At 34.9% G+C, this 26221-nt stretch overlaps 1 protein-coding gene across 1 annotated transcript in view; it reads right to left on the reverse strand.

Annotated features, from left to right (window-relative positions):
- Positions 1 to 4182: 4182 nt before the first annotated feature.
- The window catches only part of LOC133327318 (myosin-G heavy chain), a 37261-nt gene continuing 15222 nt past the window's right edge, over positions 4183 to 26221 (reverse strand). The window contains exons 5-11 of the mRNA XM_061535884.1: positions 21259 to 21660; positions 21020 to 21132; positions 16543 to 17250; positions 16287 to 16384; positions 12680 to 14187; positions 11008 to 11252; positions 4183 to 4575 (exon numbers count right to left, since the gene is read on the reverse strand). Coding sequence (XP_061391868.1) covers positions 4183 to 4575; positions 11008 to 11252; positions 12680 to 14187; positions 16287 to 16384; positions 16543 to 17250; positions 21020 to 21132; positions 21259 to 21660 — 3467 coding nt within the window. The remainder of the gene's footprint in view (positions 4576 to 11007; positions 11253 to 12679; positions 14188 to 16286; positions 16385 to 16542; positions 17251 to 21019; positions 21133 to 21258; positions 21661 to 26221) is intronic.

Raw genomic sequence — 26221 nt, forward strand, 5'->3', positions numbered from 1 at the left:
TTTAATAAAAAATATATATTTAAATATATGTAAATGTGCGTATTTAAATTTTTGACGATTTTATAAAATTGTTTTGACGATTTTTGATAAAAAAAAAAAATAAAAAGGTAATTTATTCACTTAAATTTTTTTCCAAATAGCAAATATTCTATGGAAAACTAAATTGGCCCAATGGCTCTCATGCATAAAACGTGAGCTTGAACTCGGACTTCATTATTTGAGTAAAAGGTGCTTGTCATATGCATAATAAATTTTGATGTATTTGCTTTTACTCACTTTTTACGTTTGAACTCTTCTTGCTCAGCTTGAACTTAGAATTTGAAGTTGGATGAAATTGTTCTCTAGAAAAATCTTTGGAGCATCATATAGCAAAATCAAATCACTAACAAACAAACATAACATAAAAACATAAACAGAGGGTTTTCGAAAAATATTTCGATGTGTGGCGAATATGCACTCCGCCTTATGGTGCGGATTATAATAATATAATCCATAATCTATATATATATATATAATAGAGTTGCGTTATAAGTGACTGACTGATCATCAACGCCAAGAAGAAACGGCTAAAGCTAGGAACTTGAAATTTGGCATGTAGGTGGGGTTTGGTGAGTAGGCGTGTGATAAGGCGGGGTTTTTGGAAATTCGTACTAAAAGGTACTAAAAACTGTATTCCGGGGAACTATTAGGTTTAGAACTTTGAAATTTAGTATGCAGCTTTGCTTACGACAAGCGAAGTGGTATGTGTGAAAAAATTTTGGAATTTAGTACTAAAAGGTACCAAAAAGTACTAAATAAATAGAACCGGTGGAAATAGATATCTGAAACATGGTATGTAGCTTAAGCTATTACAAATGGAATGATGTGCAAAAATATTTTTGTAAATTAGTACTAAATTTTGGATTTTAGTACTAGAAGTTACAAAAAAGTACTAAATATTATATTTTAATAGAACCGGTGGAGACAGATATCTGAAACATGGTATGTAGCTTAAGCTATTAGAAATGATGTGCTAAAATATTTTTTAGGAATTAGTACTAAAAGGCACTAAAAAGTACTAAAACTATATTACGCCGGAACGGTTGGAAGTAGATTTTTGAAATTTGGTATGCAGCTTTGCCTGCGATAAGTCAAGTGGTGTGTGTGAAAAAATTTTGAAATTTAGTACTAAGAGGTACTAAAAAGTACTAAACATTACATTTGAATGGAATCGGTATTACTCCGGAACGGTTGTAAGTACAACTATGAAATTTTATTACAATGGAAGAAGTAGGAATATATATGTGGAAGTTGTACTTAAGCTGTTAGAAAGATGGGGAAACATTTTTTTTTTTTTTTTTTTTGAAAATTAGTTTTAACAAGTTATAAACATTTATTACAAAGAACCTATAGAGATTAAAATGCGAAATTCTATTACTAATAGAATGTTCTGCATATTGTGTTTTTTTTTTTTTTTTTTTGTTTTTGGAAATTAGTACTAAGGTGGTAATAAAAATTACAATGGAAAACGTGGCAGTTTCACTATTACAAACACTATGCTATATATTAATATATTTTTGATGTTAGTACTAAATGGTAAACAATGAATGGTAAAAAATATAAACATACTAAATATAAGTGTGGGGAACTTTTGTATGCAAAAATAGTGCATTGATAAAGTTTTATATTAAATGGAATTTAAAAGGCATGGAAACTACTAAATATTGTACATGGGTATTGAGCGATTAGAAGTGACAGAGTTTGGAATTCGTGTATGTAGCTTCTAAAATAAAAATATAATTTTCCTAGCGCCAATAACGAGTTAATAAGAGAGAAATTGGCATTGCCTAATCTCAATGTAAAATAGTCTATAGTCTGATCATCAACGCCCAGACGAATCTTGATATTTTGCATGTAGGTTAGTGTTGGAAATTCGTATTAAATTGTTCTTAAAGTTACTAATAAATACTAAATATCATGTACGGTAGAACGGATAAGAGTAGGAACCAGTTATTAAATACTTATTACAGTAAACATTTCTATATAAATATTTTCCACAAATATGTTCTAAACAGTACTAAAACTAAAACACATTGTATACTGGTACGGGTAAGAAATATTCAGCTTTTTGTGGGAGGACCCAAAGCAAAAGGAAGACTTGGCAAAGATAATAATTTGAGCAAAGTTTTGATTCAAATCGGGCGCTCCATTCGCCTGATATTGGATTTATAAATATTGAAAATCTATGGTGGAGTTACCTGAAGGAGTGAACCAATTGGTTCCATCTTCGAACATGCTACAGGTTTTGTAAAGATAATGCACAACGTTTGATTAAAATTGGATAGTCATTCGCACAAGTTTGTGTAGGAGGTACCAGAAGGAGTGGACCGACATTTCCCGTCTTTAACATTAAACTCAATTCTTTCCAATGAGGATTTTGTAACACGCAACGCTCAGAAGAAATAAATTTCGGCATTGGAATGTAAATCTTAAATATAAAGGCAGAACTCTGTTAAAACCAATTACCAATTTAATTAAAAATGTCGTATTGTGCAAAACATTATTTTATAAATTCGTACTATAAGTACTAAAGCGTACTACATATTTGGCATTAGTTTTAAATTAACGAAAGCTAGTAATAATATAATCCGTTATTTCTATTCCAAATGATTGCTTCATTTCTTTGACACATGTTTCTATTGTTTTTTTTTTTTTTATTTTTAATGCATGATAACTGACTTTTTTGAAGTAATTGTTTATTTTCCTTAATTTTTTATAATAAAAATGTAGATATATCTATCAGTTTCTTTATTATTAGTATTTACTACTATTTCCAATTCACTTCCACTTGACGTCATATTTGCACTTCAATAACAATTATAAGTTTGATCAGAATTTGCCCAAGTAATTCCAATTGGTTTGAACTCATTTTTATACATACGAAATTGAGCAAAAGCTGTTGCTGTCCGATCGAACTCAACTAACGAGCAATTGCTAACTTGACTCTACTCATCGCTTTTACTTTTCACCCCTTTGTTTACATTACCACCATCACAGAATACCGTGTTCGTCGAGTCCGAATCGTGGATTGTATGAATCAAACGAATACAACGAATTCGAGACTCTCATACTTGAAGCAATTCATGTTTATCGTACACTAACTCATTGCACTTCATTTAAAAAAAAATGTAAAATAGAAGCCATTACTTTGTGACTCATGGGTGGTGTTTTTGTCCATGCATGCAGATGTCTAGTTCGTACTTACCGAAATGTGTTTCTTATAGTTATCCTGTGTATTTTAAAATTCAAATGGATATCATTGAAAATCAAGGTTTATTAAAGAAAAAATTAAAAATGTAATAAATCTACGATATAAAAACCATAGTTTTTTCGCTGATTTCTTAAAATACATGGAAGAACTTTTGAACTTATTAAACAATTATTTATGTAGATTGGCACTTAATGGGGGGAAACTAAAATCTATGCTCAAATACTTTACCTAAAACGATAATACTTATTATAAATCCATATTTAAGAGGATATATAAATATTTGAAATCAGATGAGGACAGTAGTAAAGTGGTAGTAAGGCACATTGGTTACAACAGTTATGGTAACGTTGTGGGCCTCAAAGAACAATTGAACGATAAAGAACGAATTACAGTACAATGTCAGTACCATCTATCGATTCCAGTGAGCTCTACATTTGAATTGTTTTTGCAATTGTAATGTCCCAGTTTACATTTTTAAGATTAATATGTATATTTTCTTATTAACTAGTATACTTTGTGTTGCTGTTTTTACTGGCAATAGAAATTAGATATACGAGTAAAAAAATATGATGCAGGATATTGTAGCTTTTAATATTTACAGTCTTAATTTATTCATGTGCTCATCATTTATCATCTGTGTTCATATGGTGGTTTCGATGAACTCTTGTATCGGATATTTGAATATGAGCGATTTCTTCATACTTCTTCGAGTTTTAATACAACGAAATTTTACCATCATTGCAATTTAATTTTGTGCAGTTACAAACACATCGCGACAAAGTTTTCGGAAATTACTCAATTACAATTATGTTCACTATGCAGTGTTGCTTCTAAGCATTTTGCTCAGTCATTGCATATCTCTTATTTGTTCACACGAGGTTTCATAATAGGATGACGAACGGGCGGACGCTCCATTGTTAATTATCACTTGGTTATATTTTGACAGCTGCACTTGTTGCGGCTGCATTAGTAGTGTTGTTATTGCCACCAGTGTTGTTGTTAGCTCCACCGCCATTGTTGTTGTTGCTGGCATTTTGGATTACGTTGGTTCCGTTGGTTGTACCGTTGCCCATACCTTTGAGCAGTTCCATATATTGGAATGGAACATGAAAGTTTTGTCCTTTGTGTTCGACAATCAAATGGCCACGGCATGATGACGCACCAACAACATTTACACTTTCGCCCTTTTTCAATTGTTCGGTAGGCGGATTTGTTATGGTGTCCTCGGGAAAGTTCATTTTCATAACACGCGTTTGTGGAAAGCTTAATTTTGTGTTACCAGTTATAGTGTAATTACGAGATGGTGGTACAGGTGGCGGACGTTCCTGCAAATGGATAGAAGTGCAAAATAACAAATTATTAGCTGGTTTGTACACATACTTACATATGAATGTGAATTAAGTATGTATAAGCGAATTTTTGAAAATAAGAATATATGTATGTATGTTATGATTGAATTTTAAAGTTGTTAATTAAATTGCAATAAATACAGTGAGAATCAAAAGTCTGATATTCCAGTCAAAATAAATAATTTGAAGATTTAATTTTATGGCTATGGAACGATATATCCACCGCTATTGGTCTGCATGCTGTTGGGCCTAGAGCTTATAATCACCTGTAGCAATTGTATAACTTCACTGACCAAAAAAATACATGACGACAGACGATAAAATTTGCTACTCATCCTTCTTTGAAACTCTCGAATGCGACTTGCACAATGATTTCATTACGAGCAATTCTGATAGAGAAGTCATGTAAACTGTGGATTTTCTATGAAAATTACAAGGTGTAGGCTTTGTAGAAATTACTACTATATTGGATAGATACATTAGTAGGGAAAACTTTTCTATAAAATGTTAACAACCAACCTTATGTCCCTGAGGATAAACGGATTGGAGAACTTCCATTTATTAAAGGAAAGGAGTTACAAATTCCATATTCACACTCCTAAACCTTCGGTGCCAATTTCTATGGTAGCCAGTGGACTATCGCATCTATACTCTAAACATAGCATTGAAGATTTCATGTCCTTCTCATGCCCAATCTACTTAATTGCTACTGTATTGCTGATGACAAATGGATCTTTAAATTAGGAAGATCCACAGATATGAGATTTTATAAATTAAAGAAAATTATACACAATGACGTCACATTTGTAAAAGACAAAGGGCGGAACAATACCCTATGCCACAATTGTCAAAGGCCAGGCCACGTGTCACATAACTGCGGTATGACATACAAATGTGTGAAATGCTCGTAGGACCATGGACCTGGCAAATGTTTAATCCCTAGCAAGAAAATTTTAGAAAAATTGCCAGAAGATGAAGCCAAGAAATTTATTTTGAAATGTGCAAACTGTGGTGCTGAAGGTCACCCAGCTAATTCCAAAGAATGCCCTAGGATTCAGGCTACACTCCAAAATAGGGCTGAAAAAATAGGCACTCAAGAAAGCGAAGGTTGCCTGAAGTTCGTAATGGAATTCCGTTCTCATTTATTATTCGTTCATCCTTGCTTATTAATTCGGGGCCAACACTAACCTCAATAAACCTAAATAAAACGCCAAATACGGCTGATATAAGGATTACATTATAAATCCTACTTTGGACAAAGTTTAGCTGAACTACTTATAGATTTGGACGAATTCAACGATGTTTTGTCATAGCTAAGCACAAACTTAATAACTGACATAGATTTTGCATTGATGGATACACAATTTATATGCAGTGTAGAGGGGGTACTGTTATCCTTTTTAGTATAAAAACCGGCAACATTGAATCCTGCTGCGCCAGGATTTTTAGACCTAATGGTTCAAACATAATTTTTGTGTCCATGTACCTTCAACCACAGGAGCAACTTTACCCCACCCATCTGGATGAAATCGTACATTTAGGTTCAAACAATGAAATTATCATTGGTTGCGACCTGAATGCGAAGCATCCGGATTGGGGGGTTTTGTCACAAACCGTAGAGGAATAGATTATATAATTATCTATTAAACTGGCCAACACTATGCTTATGCCCAACGTCAAAGCCAACAACTAGGCCTAACAGAACAGACGGATATTTTATTGACTATTTTTTAATATCACCATGTATTACTCTCGTTTGTTGCCAACACATTACTTTAAGTCCGATCATATGGCTGTCGAGATGAAAATGTTTGTTGGCAGCACTGAATCCGCTGAGGCGCAATCCTATTTCAATTTCGATAGGATCAATATTCGTAGATTTAGGAGGGAAATTGAAAATAATATTGGTAATAATTTTCTGCCAATAAATAGAAATGTAAATGTAGCAGAAATAGATTCTTGTATTGAAGGACTTACCTCCACTTTTCAAAACGCAATTAAATTGTCAGTACCAAAAATTTAATGCCGTAACCCATTACTAGAAGAATTGTCACGAAATATTATTCGTTTTATGCAAGAACGCAAAAGGATGAAACTTACGTTGCGAAGTACATTATATCCGGACAGATATGCAGTACTAAAAGCTGACATCCGGAATCTTACAGCAATCATCAACCAATTAGTCTCCAATTTTGAAAGAGAAAGATACAAATCATATCTGGAGGGCATTGAAGTAAGCCCCAAGACTTACGGAAGCTTCAAAAGAGCTGCAGGGCTATCACACCGAAGTCCAATTAATGACATTTGTGATAATAACGGAACATCTATTACAGATGACCTACTAAAAGCTGAGCTTTTCGCTGATCAAATGCGGGTATCTCATCATATTGAGGAAGGTTGGGGGGAAATTCCTTTCACAGCCTTGTTTCAGAGGTTGTGGATGGAATTGCTGATCGGAAACCCTTAGTTGAGTTTTCCGAAATCTTTTCAGCGGACGGCTCAGTAATTAACAATGAATCCATGTGGGTGCAAAATGGACTTGTTAGTGAAAATATGGTGTCAACAGCGATCGCTAATAGACCCTCCGTAAGTCTAATGGTATTGATGGGATTCCGGATGTAGCTGTAAAAAAGGCTGGTAAGACAATTTCCACATTTTTTAATAATTTTATAAAATTATTACTTTAATATTGGATATTTTCCATCAGCGTGGAAAGAGACTCTGATCGTACCAATTCTAAAACCCAATTCTGACCCAAAAATATGCGGCAAACTATCGGCCAATTTCTTTTCTCTCCCCGTTTGGGAAAATATTAGAGAACCTAATACATAAGAAAATTAATGCCTTCATTGACAAAAACCACATTTTGCGCGAATGTCAATTTGATTTCAAACTTCACCACTCAACAACACATGCCTTGTCCGTATTCTCCACATATGTGTCTGATGGTTTTAAGCTATTTCAAGGCTCAATTGCTGTCAGCCTTGACTTCTCCAAAGTCTTCGATTCTGTTTAGCACAACGGCATTTTATATAAAATGCAGTCATTCGGTTTCAACGCTCAGATGCGTAGGATGGTAGCTAGTTTTTTGGAAGGCAGAGTATTCAAGATGAAAGTCGGTGAAGGGTCTCTAAACAAATACAGATCATAGCAGGAGTCCCGCAAGGTTCTCTTCAGGGGCCTGTGTTATTCAACCTTTTCATCAGCGATATTCCTGGACCACCTGAATGAGGACTGCTACTTGTATATGCTGATGACATATTGTTGGCTCTTAGGGGGAAAAGAGCTAACACCATCGAATGACTATATGACCACTTTGTCTGTTTATTTCGATAAATAGGGGTATAAGCTCAACCCTGAAAAGTGTGTTTGTGTTTGCTTCAATGGCAAACCCAAAGCCTCTCTCACCAACCTGAGGAGACATATACCCAGTATACAAATAGGGATTAACACTATTCCGGTCTCGGACGGGATGAAATACCTGGGTGTAATGTTTGACAAAAAATTGAGTTTTGTCGCCATGTGGACTTCATCCTGTCCAAGGCCAAAAAAGTGTTCCATGGGTACACGAAAAAGTTCGCATTGAGAGGAGCTCTCTCAAACGAGGTAAAATTACTAATTTATCAGCAGGTAGTTAGGCCGATAGTAACCTATTCGTTCGCTGCTTAGTTCAATTTATCCTCTTCCCAGATGGAAAGGAGACGTTAAATTCAAACGCATCGATGCATATATGATGCAAGGAGCTCTTAAGTTTCTGCAATCGTGTGAATTCATCGACAATAGGCTAGTTAATGATATCCTCCAATTAAACGGGGACCTATTAGACCTTCTCGCCAGGAGGTACTTGCCTCCTGCAGCTTTATTAAAGCTACGCGATGATGGCCTTTTGTATGACGATAACCGCTTCATGTTTTATCACAGAAGGCACCAAAGATACGACTGGAGAGCAAACCCTGGATACAACACAATACAATAACCCCATTAAAAATAAGAAAGAATTATAATATACCTTCTATACTTATACTCCAAAAGAGGAAAAACCTATATCATTATATGTAAAAAGATATAGATAACGAAGAATATATCAGCACTGGCCCAATAACAGGTCCTGTCGAGAAAAGTATTGGATTATCTGCCCGATGCACCAGTTACAAAGTAGATTGCCTCGTGATAAAAGATGCCAACAAGGGCAAGAATAATCTGAGGGTCTTAAGCTATTTCAAGGCTCAATTGCTGTCAGCCTTGACTTCTCCAAAGTCTTCGATTCTGTTTAGCACAACGGCATTTTATATAAAATGCAGTCATTCGGTTTCGACGCTCAGATGCGTAGGATGGTAGCTAGTTTTTTGGAAGGCAGAGTATTCAAGATGAAAGTCGGTGAAGGGTCTCTAAACAAAGACAGATCATAGCAGGGGCAAGGTTCTCTTCAGGGGCCTGTGTTATTCAACCTTTTCATCAGCGATATTCCTGGACCACCTGAATGAGGACTGGCACTTGTATATGCTGATGACATATTGTTGGCTCTTAGGGGGAAAAGAGCTAACACCATCGAATGACTATATGGCCACTTTGTTTATTTCGATAAATAAGGTTTTAAGCTCAACCCTGAAAGGTGTGTTTGTGTTTGCTTTAATGGCAAACCCAAAGCCTCTCTCACCAACCTGAGTAGACATATACCCAGTATACAAATAGGGACTAACACTATTCCGGTCTCGAACGGGATGAAATACCTGGGTGTAATGTTTGACAAAAAAATTGAGTTTTGTCGCCATGTGGACTTCATCCTGTCCAAGGCCAAAAAAGTGTTCCATGGGTACACGAAAACGTTCGCCTTGAGAGGAGCTCTCTCAAACGAGGTAAAATTACTAATTTATCAGCAGGTAGTTAGGCCGATAGTAACCCAGATGGAAAGGAGACGTTAAATTCAAACGCATCGATCCATATATGATGCAAGGAGCTCTTAAGTTCCTGCAATCGTGTGAATTCATCGATAATATGCTAGTTAATGATATCCTTCAATTAAACGGGGACCTATTAGACCTTCTCCCCAGGAGGTACTTGCCTCCTGCAGCTTTATTAAAGCTACGCGATGAGGGTCTTTTGTATGACGATAACCGCCTCATGTTTTATCACAGAAGGCATCAAAGATACGACTGGAGAGCAAACCCTGGATACAACACAATACAATAACATAATTAAAAATAAGAAAGTATTGAAAGAATTAAAATATACCTTCTATACTTATACTCCAAAAGAGGAAAAACCTATATAATCATTATATGTAAAAAGATATTGATAATGAAGAATATATCAGCACTGGCCCAATAACAGGTCCTGTCAAGAAAAGTATTGGATTATCTGCCCGATGCACCAGTTACAAAGTAGATTGCCTCGTGATAAAAGATGCCAACAGGGGCAAGAATAATCGAAAGAGTAAAGCAAAACAGGAACAAGTCTCATATTGATAGTCAAGAAAATGCTCTGGCATTTTATGTCAATCTGTCATTTTACAATATATGTATTTAAATTAATCCATATAATCAACCAACAGTAAAGGACACAGAAACCCCTGATGACTATATTGGACAGAATGGATGAAATTATGTCCAAACAAATTGTGTCATATAAAAAAGTTTAGAATTTTTCCAGAAGGGAATACGTGTACCAAAGGGTGCATTACGTATGCTGTTCGATCATCCTCAAAAATATGATACAATGTACATATTACCTGCTGACCAACCAAGATTGGCGTGAGCATTTTTTGGAGCAAAATTAAGTTCTAAGTGACCACCCATGACTTTAAGTCTCGTATTAGGAAATATATGTGGTAATGTTTTTGCATTCGTTTGTAGCACGCAATACAGAACTTTTATCCGGAATTGGTATTCAAATAATTGGATAATCTCAAAGATACTACTTTTTCGACCACACGATTTAAAACGATGTAGTAGAGGCTAATAAAAACAAAAACGATATCCAACAGAGTATTAACTTTTATCAGAATGCGTAACATGTTCAGTCACAAATTGATAGATTTGTTGGTACATTGCAATTTATTCCAAAATTATTTAACGGGATAACTTCGGCTTCATTTAGCACATTTTAATGTCGAATAGTTTTTTTTTAGATATTTTATGTAAAAGGGAATACAGAATCTATGTGACATTAAATGCCACTTTAATATAGATTTAAAACATATAGTAAATATTCTTGAGACATTTTTTTGTAAGTTCCATAAACTTAATCTATAAATAAAATAATTTAAAATACAACCTCAATGCGACTTCAATCTATTGTTGTGCGATGCATTGTCCACACCAGTCAATATTTACCAATGTATTCATTCTTAAGGGAAAGAGGTCATTTTATGTCATGACCAGTAACAATATACACGTCCTCGTTACTTACCAAATCTAATCCGAAAAGGCTACATGTTTGTTGTATTATCTTTGTGTCACATTTTTCATTTGGATCTGGTGGCGGAGTACCAGCAATTGGCTGTGGTCTTGGTCTCGTGACATTGCTTCCTCCTGTTCCTGCAGGATTTGTGGTTTTGGCCGATAAGCGCGGCAACGATGCTGATAATGCATTGACGCCAATCGAAGCATTCGCTGTAATTGTTGTCGATGTTGTTCCTCGTGTTGGCATTGTGGCTAAAACTTGCAGATAATAGAGGAAGAACAGAAAATAACATTAAAAATCACTATAAATAATGACAAATTGAAGTTATTTATGGGAGAAAAATTCCATACATTTGCAGATGCCATGTACGCATCAAGTGATGACGTCTTAATGAAGTGAAAACATATTCTAATAAGAAAACATATATTATTTGGAAACGCTTTATGTAAAAATATTTGAAAACAAAAAATGGAGTTATTATAAATTCAGGATATAGAGTTATATTAGAATCTCTGTGTCATTTCAATATCGTTTGTTTAGCATGTACAGTGCTTATGCGTAACAAAATACCGGTCCCTAGGAAATATCGTGATAATTCTTAAAAATCCCATATATTTCGGTCCCCTTCGATAATTCGTAAAAGCGCTAGGGACTTGATTAAAAACTATGAACCCTAAAATATTTTACGGGGCTGTTTTTTAAATGCCTTCGTGACAGAACAATGTGTTTCAAGTATGATACGTGCCATAATGGTAAAACAAGTAAGGACAGAATCACATTTTTGTTTGCTGCTAATATGGATGGCACTGAAAAGTGGAAACCTTTAATGATCGGAAAGTCAGCGAACCCAAGATTCTTTAAAAATATTAATTAATTTCCTATGGACTATCGTCCGAACAAATATTCGTGGATGACAGGCATTTTGTTTGGTAATATGGTAAATAACAAAATAGTCAGCCTAAATCTCTGCTTCAGCCACTCATAAACAATTAAATCTTTCTATCACAATGAAGTCTTAATGCAACTCTTAGACTGCATTGAAGATAAAAATGAACACAAAATTACAATCTTGCACGCGATGAACAAAGCCTGGAAAAATGTTAGCCAATCCACGATTCAGACCTGTTTTCGACAAAGGACCATATTAGTAAGTGAAGAACCATGTATTGAACCCAAAGTAGCCGAATGGAAACGCGTACCTCAAGATGGAGAAAATCATATCAGCTTCGACGAATACGTTCCCTTTGACGACAATGTCACTATTGCAGGCAAAGAAACGGATGACGATATGTTTTCTGCAATTGTGACTCTAGACAACGTAATCAACAAGACGCGACAAAACTCGCTGCATCAAAAAACTGATTGATTTTATTTTCTATTATATACCACAGATACATATGGGCATTTCCGGAAAAGAGTAAACCAAAGTCATAGAATTTGAAAGACTACGTTTGTCATTTTTTCTTCTTGTTCTTAGCATAAATACTAATTTAAAGACTAAAATGACAGCAAAAGAAGACTTAGACATTACTTGGCCCCCGGTAGGCCTTGATTATAGGCCATGCTTTGACCTGGACATCCTAAATCCTTAAAAATTATATTGGGTCCTCAATTGATTGAACTCAAATAACAAATGTAATATACCACCATTAAAGTAAGTTACCATAATATTTCTTACCTCCACTATTTATACCATTGTGTCCATGCAATTTATTAAGCTTAGCCGATGGAGATGTCATAAGCCCACCAGTTCCATTATTGATTACTCGATGATTAACACCACCCATTTTCTTCCGCCACTGCCAACCACGCCATGTGGCCTGAATCAGTGTTGCACTCTTGTTACGTATTTCCGTACGTAAATGTTCCAAATGTTGGCGAATTCCTTCGCTTAAGAAGACATGACGTTTTCCCGGTGCCCAGCCCAATGTAACGGAACCCTCAACAACGGGAGGATTTTCCATAGCATGTTGCAATATTATATTGCAACATTCTTCCATTTTATCCTCGTTTCGACGTATCAAATGGAATGGCGCCAACATACGGTAGCGTGCATTGAACTGTTTAAAGCGCATACGATGGGGAAATCCCGAAGCCATAAGGTTGACCGTTTCAAGGACTTGTAGAGAGCGTATTTGTTTGACAACTGTCATGCGTTCAAAACAACCAACTGCTTCCATCGAATTGCTGCGGATGCATCGTACAAAATGTGGGCGGGCATGTACCAGAGTACGTAAAAGGTTGTCCAAACGTGTGTGGAAGTCTTGAGTTAAGGTTGATACCGGTTCGTCACCATTCAGTAGATCTGTGTGTGATGTTGGAGCTATGCGGAAACTTAAACCACGGGGGACACTTTGCAAGGCATACAGCGCCTTCAGTTCGGATCCAAAAAGATGTGTGGCAAAACCAAAGTTACACGTATGCTTATAAAATACCGCAACCAAATCGTCGGGTACTACATCACGATTTGTATCCAGAAAATCTGTTGCATCGTATTCCACTCGACCGGCAAAATGACGTATCATGAACATTCGTGGATCATGAGGTTCAGTGGTGTGCTTGATTTCCAATCTAGGTGAATTACGATGTTGCACCTTTATTTTACACACATAACTCTCAGCAGTACCGCGGGCGGCACATTCCGCATCCAACATACTCAGCAGTCCAGTGCGCAACGAAGATATCAAATCGATGCATGGAACATTATCCACATAATCCACTTCGGTATCGCAAACGATTCCCTCATCCCGACATGATTCAACGGAGCTCTTAAAGATGTGAGTATTATAAAAATGTTGCATTGTTTCGGCACACAAATTGATACACAGATGTTCCAGTTGAGCATGTGGTGAGGGTTCCTCAAATCCGAACATATCTAGGATGCCAATGAATCCATCCGTGGCATGGCGTACTGCATTGTTAAGGGCAGCCATTGATTTGGAGCCGGAATTTCCGCCAATAGTGGAAGCATGTTGTGATGCAATATCGCCTTGATTGTGTACCGATTCATTGGAATCTGAACTTAGTGTGCCCAATGTTGAACCCAAACGCTTCAGGCTATTTGCTCTCCTGACAATTGTGGCAACAGTACGGCAATAGAGAGCCTTTGCCAAGGAATCACGCGTCATGTTAGACATGTTGGCGTCACAAACTGATTTTATCAGTTGTCCGCGTGCATTGTGAGTCCTAAAAAATTCATAAAGGTGAATTACTTAACCAGAAAATGGAAATAATAACCTTAAAAAAATCTAACATTAAATTTAATATATTGAAAGATTATACCAGAATACCAAAACATTTTTATTTATATACATACTGAATCTTTGTATATAGACTCCAAATATTTTATATTTTAAGACAAGGTGTATGAACAACGGAAAGGGTTCACCAACCATAACTGACGTAATATCGGTGCAATTATTGGACGATTCTATAGAAAATATGACTATAAAACCAAGGATGCTAACAGAGTATTTGTACGATATATTTAGTATAGTGAAGAAAACGGGAGTCGAAAATAAGGGTATTAATTTAAATCGAAAACATACAGTTTAAACATAAATTTGAGAATAATGACTAGCTGCAATAATCAGAAAAGACACTTAAACTAGATTGGTACCAAATACCAACAGCATCTGGACGACTAATAAACTTTTATTCTAATCATCCCCAAAGAGTGAAGATAAATAAGGCAATAAATTTTATACATAGAGATTTCAATACAAGTGACCAACAATTCCACAAAAACAATTATTAAAAACAATGATTTCCCACAAAAAACAATCGACGACCTATTAAAACATACAAAACGGAATAAAAATCTTAGAATTAGAGGGGAAAATAAAAAATCGTATAAATTTTTAACATATATCCCTTGATCTCCGGAGAGATTCTGTACAAAATTTTGTAGTGAAAATGTTCAGTAGTAGTTTAGCGCAATGTAGTTTATAAGATAGCTTGTAGCGGTGTCGAATCTGATGTATGCCAAAAGATATGTCAATGACATGACAAAAACAAATTTAACCAGTGAGCGGAGCAGTATAGGCGGACGGGACCGACCATATTATAACTTACACAACTTCCACGAAAAACTAATTTTGCGTGGTCCTATATTCTGAACTAGGGCAATAAGTTTTCGGTCCACTTCATACCAATATTATTATATGATCATCATCGAAAATGATAGGCGTTTCCCTTGACCATATCTGAATCCTCATGGAAAATTGCAAAGCGATCAGCGCCATATTGGTAATGTGTGGTAATGGGTTACTAAATAATATCTGAATACGTTAGCACCTGTAAATATTTCAGTGTAACTCCTATATCAGAGTACATACGACGATATAATTGGTATCAATTTGAAGGTCAACCACTCCTCTTGGACATACTATCAACTTCTCGGGTCTATGTCCTTCGGGAGTAACTATATACGCCATAGAATACAAATTTTGTAATTTTTCACACAAAAGTCAGGGTCCATTTGACCGCCTAAATATTGACCGATCTTTATGAAAAGAGGCATGCTTATTCTTTGGCCCGATCAGCTCCTCCATGAAAAATTTTGCGATGTTTGGGCCATAAATGCGACCTCTGAAGCGACCAGAAAATCAGACAAAAATAACGGTTTTGGTCCATTTCATCCCCTAAATATTAACCTAAATTGGCCTGAACCCATCCTACATGCAAATTTTCTTGAAGATTGGTCTATAACTGTGGCCTGTATCGTGTTTACAAATTATAATGGACAGACGGAGGACACACATGTCTAGATCAACTCAGCTAGTCGAGATATGACGATCGGCATACTTAAAGGTGGGTCTAGGACCAATATTTCGCGGCGTTACAAACTCTTGGGGCTGCACAAAGCTATAATACCCTGACAACATAATTGTGTAGGGTATAAAAATTGTATGGAAATTATTTTTTATTTTATTTGACAAATCAAAATGAGTTGCCATTATTAGTTTCTCAAAAACTTAACCAATAAAAAAATTACCAAATAAAAATCTAGCCAAAGGAACTAAAATTATAAATTTATTTTATTTAAACAAATAATTGCATCTATAAGTGAAATAAGGTGTCATAAAATTTCTCGCCACACAACATTCACCTCAAATTCACCAAAAATTTCACACTACACAACATTCACGTCAAATGGACAACCGTGATGTCTTTTAATATCCCACCACAACAGATTCACCAAATACTAATGTGTTATAATTCAATTATGAAACGAAATCCATGACAAGAACCACACAATGGTAAAGTGTTATAATTGAACTCACCTCACTGTTAGACCACGAAACAGGGCCGCTGGTGGAACACCCAGTAAACTGGCCACGGCATTTAATTCAGTTTCACCCTTGACATCAACCTCTAGACTCTGTGAATAAAAAAATAATAGCATTTTTAGTACATATTTGCACCACAAATACAGAATCACCAATTTATTAGTATTGTAATTTTACAGATTTCATTTTTCAAATGCCGTATGGAATTCCAATACACAAATTAAATTTATGAAATAGTTTTAACACTTACCTGACCATCGATAAATTGTACATTTCCCAATAGTAGAACAGCGGCCAACACACGAACCACATCCAAAAATGGTATACCCAATATACCCAAACAAGTCTTCCATGCTTGAAAGCGTATCGAATCTTCTTGTTCGTTTTGTACCACATCACCGTTTTGTAAGTAACGCAAATTTAACGGTGAATATCCCTCCAAATTTAATTTCACACGTTCTTCCCGACTGAGGCCGGCAAGCATTTGATAAAAAATATGATAGTTTTTCTCTTTTGGCAGTGGTCGTATCACTCGTGTCTGGTCTAAAAAGTAACAATGAATTTTAGTCCGATACAGAGCACCATCGGTTACTTGTACTTCAATAAATTGACCAATGCGACTGGATTCGGAATTTGTTGTGGTCTTGGCTGAGCCTAAGGAACGTAATACTGTAAATGCGGCTGCCAAATGTTTAAAGGCATCCGTTTCTGGTCCACCACCGGCGACGGCAAATAGTTGACGAAGTAATAGCATAGAACAATGTGTTTTACCAGCACCCGATGTTCCGGATAAAATAATGGCTTGTGGATAACCTGTTTCGGCCTGTTGACGTACGGCTTCCTGGACAATTTTACGCAGTTGGGGTGCCAACGGGAATGCTCGGGTGGATGTAAGTGTCAAGGGATTGCCGACATGAAGATATGGATTTATGGACAGCAATATTGGGCCGACATTTGTCTAAAACACACAATATTAAATTAAATAGTTAATGTTTTTTAATATTTTGTTATTGCAATTATAGTATAGACGAGCTCATGAAGAAAAAATGTCTGTTTGGATTTATTTTTTTTTTCAAAAAGTCAAAAATAAAAGTAATTTAAAAATGTTTATTGTACTTATGTCTTGTGGTTTCTTGAATTTGGACTATTTACAAAGTTCTGAATATTCTAACATTACTTTTTAATAAACGGAAACCGTAAATATGATACAATAGCCACAGAATTCCGAGTCATCACCATAAACCCAATTTTGGTGTTTTTAAGGTTCTTGTTCATCGAAAATTCTAAATTCGGGATACTTTTTCGAATTTGATTTCCTTATCCATATTACGAAATTTTTGAGTTTTGTAAAGTTCGAACGGACCATAACATTCCTTTAATATGGATACAGCCGCTTCGGTATTAAAATGTAGCTTGGACCATCGGCATATGTAAAATAGGGAGATACCTGTATATGGGCTATGTAAGAATATGGACTTATATTAAAAAAAAAATTTTCGAATAATCAATACGGTTAGGAGAAGTAACAAAGTATATGAAAAATTTCATAGGAACATCTTTAATATTGCCTATTTTTAATTAGTTTTTGGGATGATGTTCATTATTTATTAGGAATCCGATATGTCAAATTAATGCTAACTCGATTTGAAATTCGGTCGAAAACTTATTAATACCGAAAATGGAGCACAACTTTTATGTGGGGACTATGTCAAAACTTAAATACACTATTTTCCGAAACAAAATTTCTTTTACCCTTCAATATCCAGGAAAACTACAGCCACAACAATCGGAAAATGTAGCTAAATTCTTCAAAATACTGACAAAGGAACGCTACGCTTATAGGGGGCTATGTGAAAACATGGACCTATATGGATTATTTTCTGTATATGTACAGTGACTCACAATCAAAAATATTCACTTGGTTTTGGCATAAGTTCGTGTTAATTAATGAATATTCTTTTTCATATCGCTCATTTGCTGCAAGATAGGCATAACTCAAAAAAAAAAAAAAAAAAAAAGATATGGGACAGAGGAACTTATACAGTTTCTCATTTAGAGTGTGTAAGAGATATTTATATGAATTTTTTACACAATATGAGGTCTATTATAGCGAACAATCGTACATCATTAACTCGAAAACCACGTTTTATGAGTTACGCCTGTCTTGCAGCGAAGGAGCAATATGTAAACATGAATACCCTAACTTTAAATTAATGAAATAAAATTGGCAACTTTTATATAAATTCAATATAAACAAGTGAAAAAGCGTTAAGTTCGGCCGGGCCGAACTTTGGATACCCTCCACCATAGATATACTGACAGGTAATTGAAATAAAAATATAGGGAACATACCAAAATGTACCTATACCGGCATTTCTACAAAACCGATTATGGTTCTAAATATTGGTCATAGACCCCATATTTCTTTGGAGCACATTTGTTTCAAATAATTTTGATTTCTTCCAAACTTTATTTCTTCCAAAATTAGTTCAAGTTCGAACATGGGGAATCGGTCCACTTCTTCTGGTACCTCCCACAAAGGGGCTAGGCCTAAATGCGGGTTACTTTTCATGTATATGAATATATATATATATATATATATATATATATATAAAGGGGCTAGGCCTAAATGCGGGTTACTTTTCATGTATATGAATATATATATATATATATAAGGATAATTATCGAACCTTATGTTCTAGTTTTTTTCGTATCTTCCGCAGATGAAATGATTACAACAGAGTCTTAGAACCAAACCCAAACACGGAAGAAGTCATATAACAATTTTAATATAAAAGGGGGTTATATGGGGACGACCTCAAAAAGGGGGCGAATATTAAAAATTTTTGATAGGGATATGTGTTACCATATACGACAACGAAATACCAAATTCGGTTGTAAAATGCGCTAAAGAATCCTAAAATACCGAAAATTGGGGGTACCCTTTTGTGAAGAGATTTGGTACCTATTAAGAAGTCAAAATACTAAAATACAGCCAATTCGGTGGAAAAATACGATCAAAACTCCCAAAATACTGAAAATTAGGAGGTACCGTTATATGGGGGCTACCAGAAAAATTGGACCTATATTTATAATCTTTTGTGGAGACCCAATAAAAACCCAATGTACCAGATTTCAACGTATTGGGTTGAAAACCCGCTCAAGAACGCTAAAATACCGAAAATTGGGAGGTACCGTTATATGGTACCTTCCATACTATCGTGGAGGGTATAAAAATAATTATTGGATAGCTATTGTTAGAATGGAACGTCACACAACGATTGCCGTGAGAAAATTAGTCCTTTATCATGCTGAGCTAGCAAAATTCATCGGAAAATAGGGGAAATACTCAATATTATCCATTCATAAACCCCAAAAACAGGAAAATCCGATTGAAGTTTATTCAGGAGCACGCAAAAGGGATTTTTCATTTTGAAAATCTGTTATTTTTGCCGATGAAAGTAAACTGGGTTCACTATTGAACACATTTGCCTAAAACCTTGAAAATACCAAATATGAAGGTATCGTTATATGGGAGCTATCCTAAAAATCCATTCTCAATACCAAACATCAGGAGTAGTGGCAATGTACAAAATTTCAATGCTCTACTTAAATATTGTGAGCTCTATACTGATTTAAAAATACGAGCAGACTGACATGACTAAATCGGCATGGAATTTTATTCCGATCAAGAATTTTTAATCTTTATGGGGTCTCGGTTCAATATTATAATACTATACAAGCTTTCTGTCATTGTTGAAAATGTTCAACTTTATATTCTTGTAAGAAAAACATACGTTACCCAACATTAATTGAGGTTTCTGAATTTACACAGTTCAAAATGCGCACGAATCACACCCTGTTATTGTATTTAGTCGAGACATAATACATAGTGCAATCGTTGTGGGACATTGGTGAAATTAACTCAAGTAGAATAAAAAAACTCTCCATATCAAACTCTACAATGTTGATATCGGTATATAAGATGATCACCGTGAAAATGTTTCGTATAAAATAAATTTGTTCGTATTCACCATGTTTTGTTCTATTTATAGCCACAAATTCATAAAAGCTGTTGTGAGGCTGCTAAAATGTGGCGAGTAGGTCGGATGGTAGCATGCCGACTTTACAATCAGAAGTTAGTGGGTTCGATTCCCACTTCACAGTGTGTGAGTTCATGAAAAATCTTCTGTTCCCTGCCACCTGAAATAAAGTTATCATTTCTCGTAATGATGTCGTCTATCTTGGGTAATTTACGCCTGAACTTTGGATGTTGAGTCTATGATAACTGAGCGAGAACATTTTTTGTTTTTCTACATAAAATTATTTTGATATTTGGATACAATAAACCACCTATTCATAATATAGGTTTTAATTATCATAACGAAAATAAATTTTATTATGCTATATTAGAAATTATGGTTGGCACTAATCCGAATTATTCGAGGATATATTTATAAGTGGAGTACGATATCCAAAATCTTCCTCTCCGTGAGTTCTTCTAAAACTTAAATTAAACAAACTAAAAATTGGAGAATATATCCATTGATATGGTATGTGATTGTGATTTATGGTTCTTCAAAATGTAGGGGCCACATATGTATGTGTATCTTGGTACGAAGACATTTTCCCTTTGTATCTCACTCCCTATTACAAATCTGTACATTTGTCTGGCTATGTAAATTTATCATTTTAGTAAAATATACATAAATATTATAAATACTTACAAAATAGCAATTGTCATGAAAACGAGCCTGCAATGTTCGCATTACAGCATCCTCAGTTAATGGCCCCGAGAGATGAATTAGATCATCCAACTCATGCGGCTGTTTTGTCTGACCTCCAGATGGAAAGCTCTCAATCACGCCAGGAATGTTTCCACCAAAGCTACCATTGGTATTTATAGTAGGGTGTAGTTGATTGGCATATTGGTTCGATCGATAATTAATATTTTGATGGGCGTTACCGTTAGGTCGAGCATGGCAATTTGCGAATGAGATGGGTAGAGTGTTGATACCACTGCAAGGATTCAAATGTTTTTGTATGGGTATGAAGGGCAGTTGTTGCTGCTGCTGATGATGATTCTGCAACTGTTGATGATGTGACGAGTGCTGTGCTGTCTGTTGCTGAAACTGTTGTTGATGTTGATTGGTGCCGTTGGAATGGTGTGATGATGGCTGGTGATGATGCAGGTGCGAATGTTGTAAATTATGTTGGCTCTGATGCTGCAGTTGTGATGCATGCGAGCTGGATGATCGCATTGGTAGAGTGTTTGAGTTGTAATTTAGTGATGTTGTGTTGAGCGAGGTGGATAAAACTGGCATTACAATGGAATCCATAAAATTTTGGGCCGATGAAGAGGAAGGCGCTAAAGAAAAACAACAACAAAAAATTAATTAATCATAATCTGCAATTCAATAGTTTATATGATAAAACTTAAGTTATTCGAAAAAAAAAAATAAAAAAGTAGGGGAGAGAGGGGCACCTTTGAACACTTTTTTCTTTCAAGCCTCATAAAATTTTGTATATTATAATTTTTGGTTTCTTATAAATTTTAATTAATAGGTACATATATAACCTTTACAATGAATATACATATGATATAAATATTTTATTGCTGTTTTAAGGGAGGAAGTCAAAGTGTTCAAAACTGCCACCCCAGGGGGGCACCTTTGAACAAGGCTTGACATTTTTGAACGGCTTGGTTTTTTACGGTGTTTATGTTAAAATATAAATGTATTTTATTCAAACATATCAGAAATGCATTTATTTATTAAAAATATATCTTTATCTAAAATGCAAAAATGCGTAACTAACAAAAGCGTAATTGTGTAGGAGAAGCAACAAACTGTTTTGAATGAAAACTATAAACATGTCATGTGAAATGAAAAAGTATGCCCGGCAGGGTGATATTGCATATGACGAATAATAGACTATAATCATTAACAAATTTAGTTATTTAGTTTAATGGCAGTCATAACAATTAAGTAAAACGTGAATTTTTTGTTAGTTACGCCTTTTTGCATTTATCAAATAAACCCACTTGTAGTTACGACTTTTTGTTTTTTTTTTTTTTTTGTTAATAGAAGCTCCTTTTTTGACCGCAGACGTGTAAAACTTTGTCAGCACATGTAGTTTATTGACATTCACAATATTCATTCAAAAAGCCAATATTTAATTTTTTGTTAGTTACGCCTTTTTGCATTTTAGCTGACAATATACAAAAATTTTCGAAAATTAAAAAATTCAGATCAAAATTCATTAAAACATAAAATAACATAAAAACAAAAATGAATATGAATATGGTGAAAAATACAGTTAATTTCGTAGTCTTATTATCCCATTTGAAATTTTGAGAAATCGAAGCCAAAAGTTAAAAACTCCGCTTTTTACTCGAATTGAATGGGCATGTTCAAAGGTACCCCACCCGTGGCATTTTACGGAAATGTATAATAACTTTTCTTCCTGCGCCCTTACAACCAAAAGAATAAAAGTTTACAATTACACTGCGAAAACATGGTCACCCATGTACAATTTGTCGGCAACTGAAAAAGCTAGCCAAAGTGGTTTACGCAGATAAAGAACAAGATTGCCATATACAAAAATGTGGTAACGGGTCGGAAAAAATTTAAACCAAGATTTTATGAGCGCTGTTCGAAGGTGCCCCCCTCTCCCCTACATATTATTTTTTATGATAATATTTAAGGGACCCCTTTTTAAATGATTGAAACTTTAACTACATACTTAAAAATTTTTAGTAATAATTGAAAAAAAGCTTTTGAAGATATAGCCGATTTATTCTGAAAGTGCTATGTGAGAGCGAAAGCTGAAACTGCAATAATCCCAATTGGTGAAATTTTTTTTTAAACTAAGATATCAGTTGAAAATAGTCGATTTTCCGAAAAAATGTTTTCATAGGTCCGTAGTTTTTTTACAGTGAGCTGTAACCATGGCCGCATTCGAAAAGAAGAATTTTTCTTTATTTCTCATGGAAAATTTCAAAGCGATCAGCGCTATATTTCTGCCCTCTAGTGTGGTAATGGGTTACTAAATATTATCTCAGTATGTAAGCACCTGTAAATATTTAAGTGTAACTCCCACATATAAGACCATATAATTGGTATCAATTTAATGGTCAACCACTCCTCTTGGATATACTATCTTCAGGGACAAATATATACGCCATAGAATAAAAATTTTGTAATTTTTCACACAAAAGTTAGGGTCCATTTAACCCGCTAAATATTGACCGGTCCTTATCAAAATAGGCATGCTTATTATTTAGCCCGATCTCGTTCTCCAGTCGAGATATGACGATTGGTATACTTGGATAGGATATAATGACAACATAGATGTGTAGGATATAATGGCAACATACTTGTGTGGGGTATAATAAAAAAACCCAAAAAACAACAAATATATATCAAATTATTTTCTTCTTTTTGAAGTTTTCAAAATGATGAGTGTTCATTTGTCAGTCTGTTGAAAATGATTGTATTTATATGTAGGGGAGACCGGGGACCTTTCGGTATTTATACTTAATAAACAGATACAAAAACTTTATGGCTTATTATTGTCCTCTGATACGTAATTATAAAAACTAGTACCAAAAACATATAAAAAAATCAAATTCGCCGAACTTGCCCCTACCCGGGGTAGCTTCAGCATTTGATGGGGAACACCGCTATCAGTCTGGTTGAAATTCAGATTCTCTAAAGGTTCTATTTTTTTAATATGCGACTCAAAGTTTGACTTTTAAGGCTCTATTTTCTAGCGGCGGACATTGACATCTCAAGGTCACCATCAGAAATAGTTTTTTTATCGCATTATCGTCAATACAAGAACGTTGTGTCTTATACATGCAAATTCGATCCATATTAAAGAATTATTTTTAAAGACAAACCCAAAAAAAGACAACCCCACTTTAAAATGCCGAGTGTAATACTTAAGATACTCTCTATAGTTTTTATTAATTTCTTTCCATTATATTTCTCATTAGTTTTATAATTATAATTATAAAAATAACACTGCCTCAAATTTTGAACAGTTTTATACGCGGAATGCTTACGAAATGGAATGGAAATTTTACAAAAACATCTGTAAAAATACAAAAACGGTGCATCTAAATAATTTTATTAGCTAGACATTTCAAACTTTGCGAAAGTTATTTATTTTGTTATTCGATACCTATGTATCGAAGCTAGTGATGTACGGTGAGAGATTCATATCGAAAACGCGATTACCAAATGAGCCCCAGTCTCCCCAACTATTTTTATTAACCATACGCACTATGGGCCAGGAATCCAATATTTGAATTCTGGTGAGGTTTTGTAATTTTATTTTGATTCCGAAAGTCGGGCAAGTGCAACTTTATGTTTAAAATTTAGTCCAAAGAAGTGCCAAAGTATATTTTAATGGTTATATCATCACTCGACTCCTTGATATATTCCAGAATATGTCCAAATCTTCCTACCATATAACAGTACTCACAAATTTCCCGATTTTTCTTGTTTTTCTTCGCCATTTTAAATCAATTTTATTTTCAATATCGTAGCAAAAGGAAAATAATTGTAAATATTCGTTATATATTACATTGTGAAAAAATAGAGCGGCTATTAAGAATCCATTATAACAGAATCGGCATAGGTCAACTTTAATTTCTCATTCAACGGGGTCACCATAAGGTATATATTCTTGATCAGAATACATTTCTTGCCATTTAGCCTATTAAAATCACAATAGGGATCGCAATATTTATAATAGTTTTGAAATTTTGCACTGATATTGCTATAACTTCTAGGATGTTTGGTATTGAAATGGCATGTATCGCTCCACATTTGTGAATTGTCCCCATATGACGATAACCCATGTATTCGGCATTTTGTGCACTTGTTTCTACCATCTATACTAATAAAGGAGTAAAGTGGTCGACTGACTGATTTAACGATTCAACCACGCCCAGACGAAACGGCTGATGATAGAATCTTGAAATTTTGTGTGAGGGTCACTCTTGGTCCAAATGTGACAGATTAGGCTGGGGTTTGGGGAATTCGTACTAGAACGGTACGAAAAGTACTAAATGTGATACCATTTGTATTTGGCGAACCGGTGGAGCTAGAACTCTGAAATTTGGTTTGGTGGTCGTTGATGGAGTGTAGGATAGATGTACCAAAGTGTAACTATCCGAAAAGTACGAAAATGTACTAAATTTGGTAAAATTCTGTAGCATGTGAACGGATAGAACCAAAAACTTGAAATTTGGAATGCAAATTAGGGTTGGGACGTAGGGTCGATATAAGGAGATGGTTTGAAACCGTATACTCATGTGTTCGAAAAGTACTATATTTGGTACAAATTTAATTTAGAGGTACAAATCGAGCTGGAATCCTGAATATTGATATTAACATTACCGTCGGAATATAGGATTGGGATATGTACGTAGTTTTGGCAATTTGTTATTTATGTGTACGAAAAGTACTAAATCGTACTATAATTGGTACAATTTGGATTTGGGTGAACCGATAGAGCCGGAACAATAAAATTTGAAGTCAGGATCACTGTAGGGGTGTAGGATTGGGGTCAGGATTCAGTTTAAGAAATTATACTTATGGGTACTAAATGGTACTAAATTTGGTACAATTTGAATTTTAGGTGAATCAATCGAGCTTGCATCATGAAAGATTGATTTATGTAGGAAGTTTTAGAAATCTGTACTAATGTGTACTAAATTTGGTACAATTTGAATTGTGAGTAAACCGATATGGTTGGAATCCTGAAACTTGGATTTGGGATCACTGCGGGGGTGTAGGGTTGGGAAAGTTTTAGAAATTTGTACTAATTTGAAATTAAGATTGAGGTATGTTGTTAAATCCAATTCGTACTTCTGATTGTTAACGTAGAATTCGTACTTATGATTGTTAACGTAGATA

The sequence above is a fragment of the Musca vetustissima genome, unplaced genomic scaffold, assembly GCF_032173495.1.
Source record: "Musca vetustissima isolate MV318-11 ecotype Yass unplaced genomic scaffold, APGP_CSIRO_Mvet_v1 utg103416, whole genome shotgun sequence".
Classification (NCBI taxonomy): Eukaryota; Metazoa; Arthropoda; class Insecta; order Diptera; family Muscidae; genus Musca; species Musca vetustissima.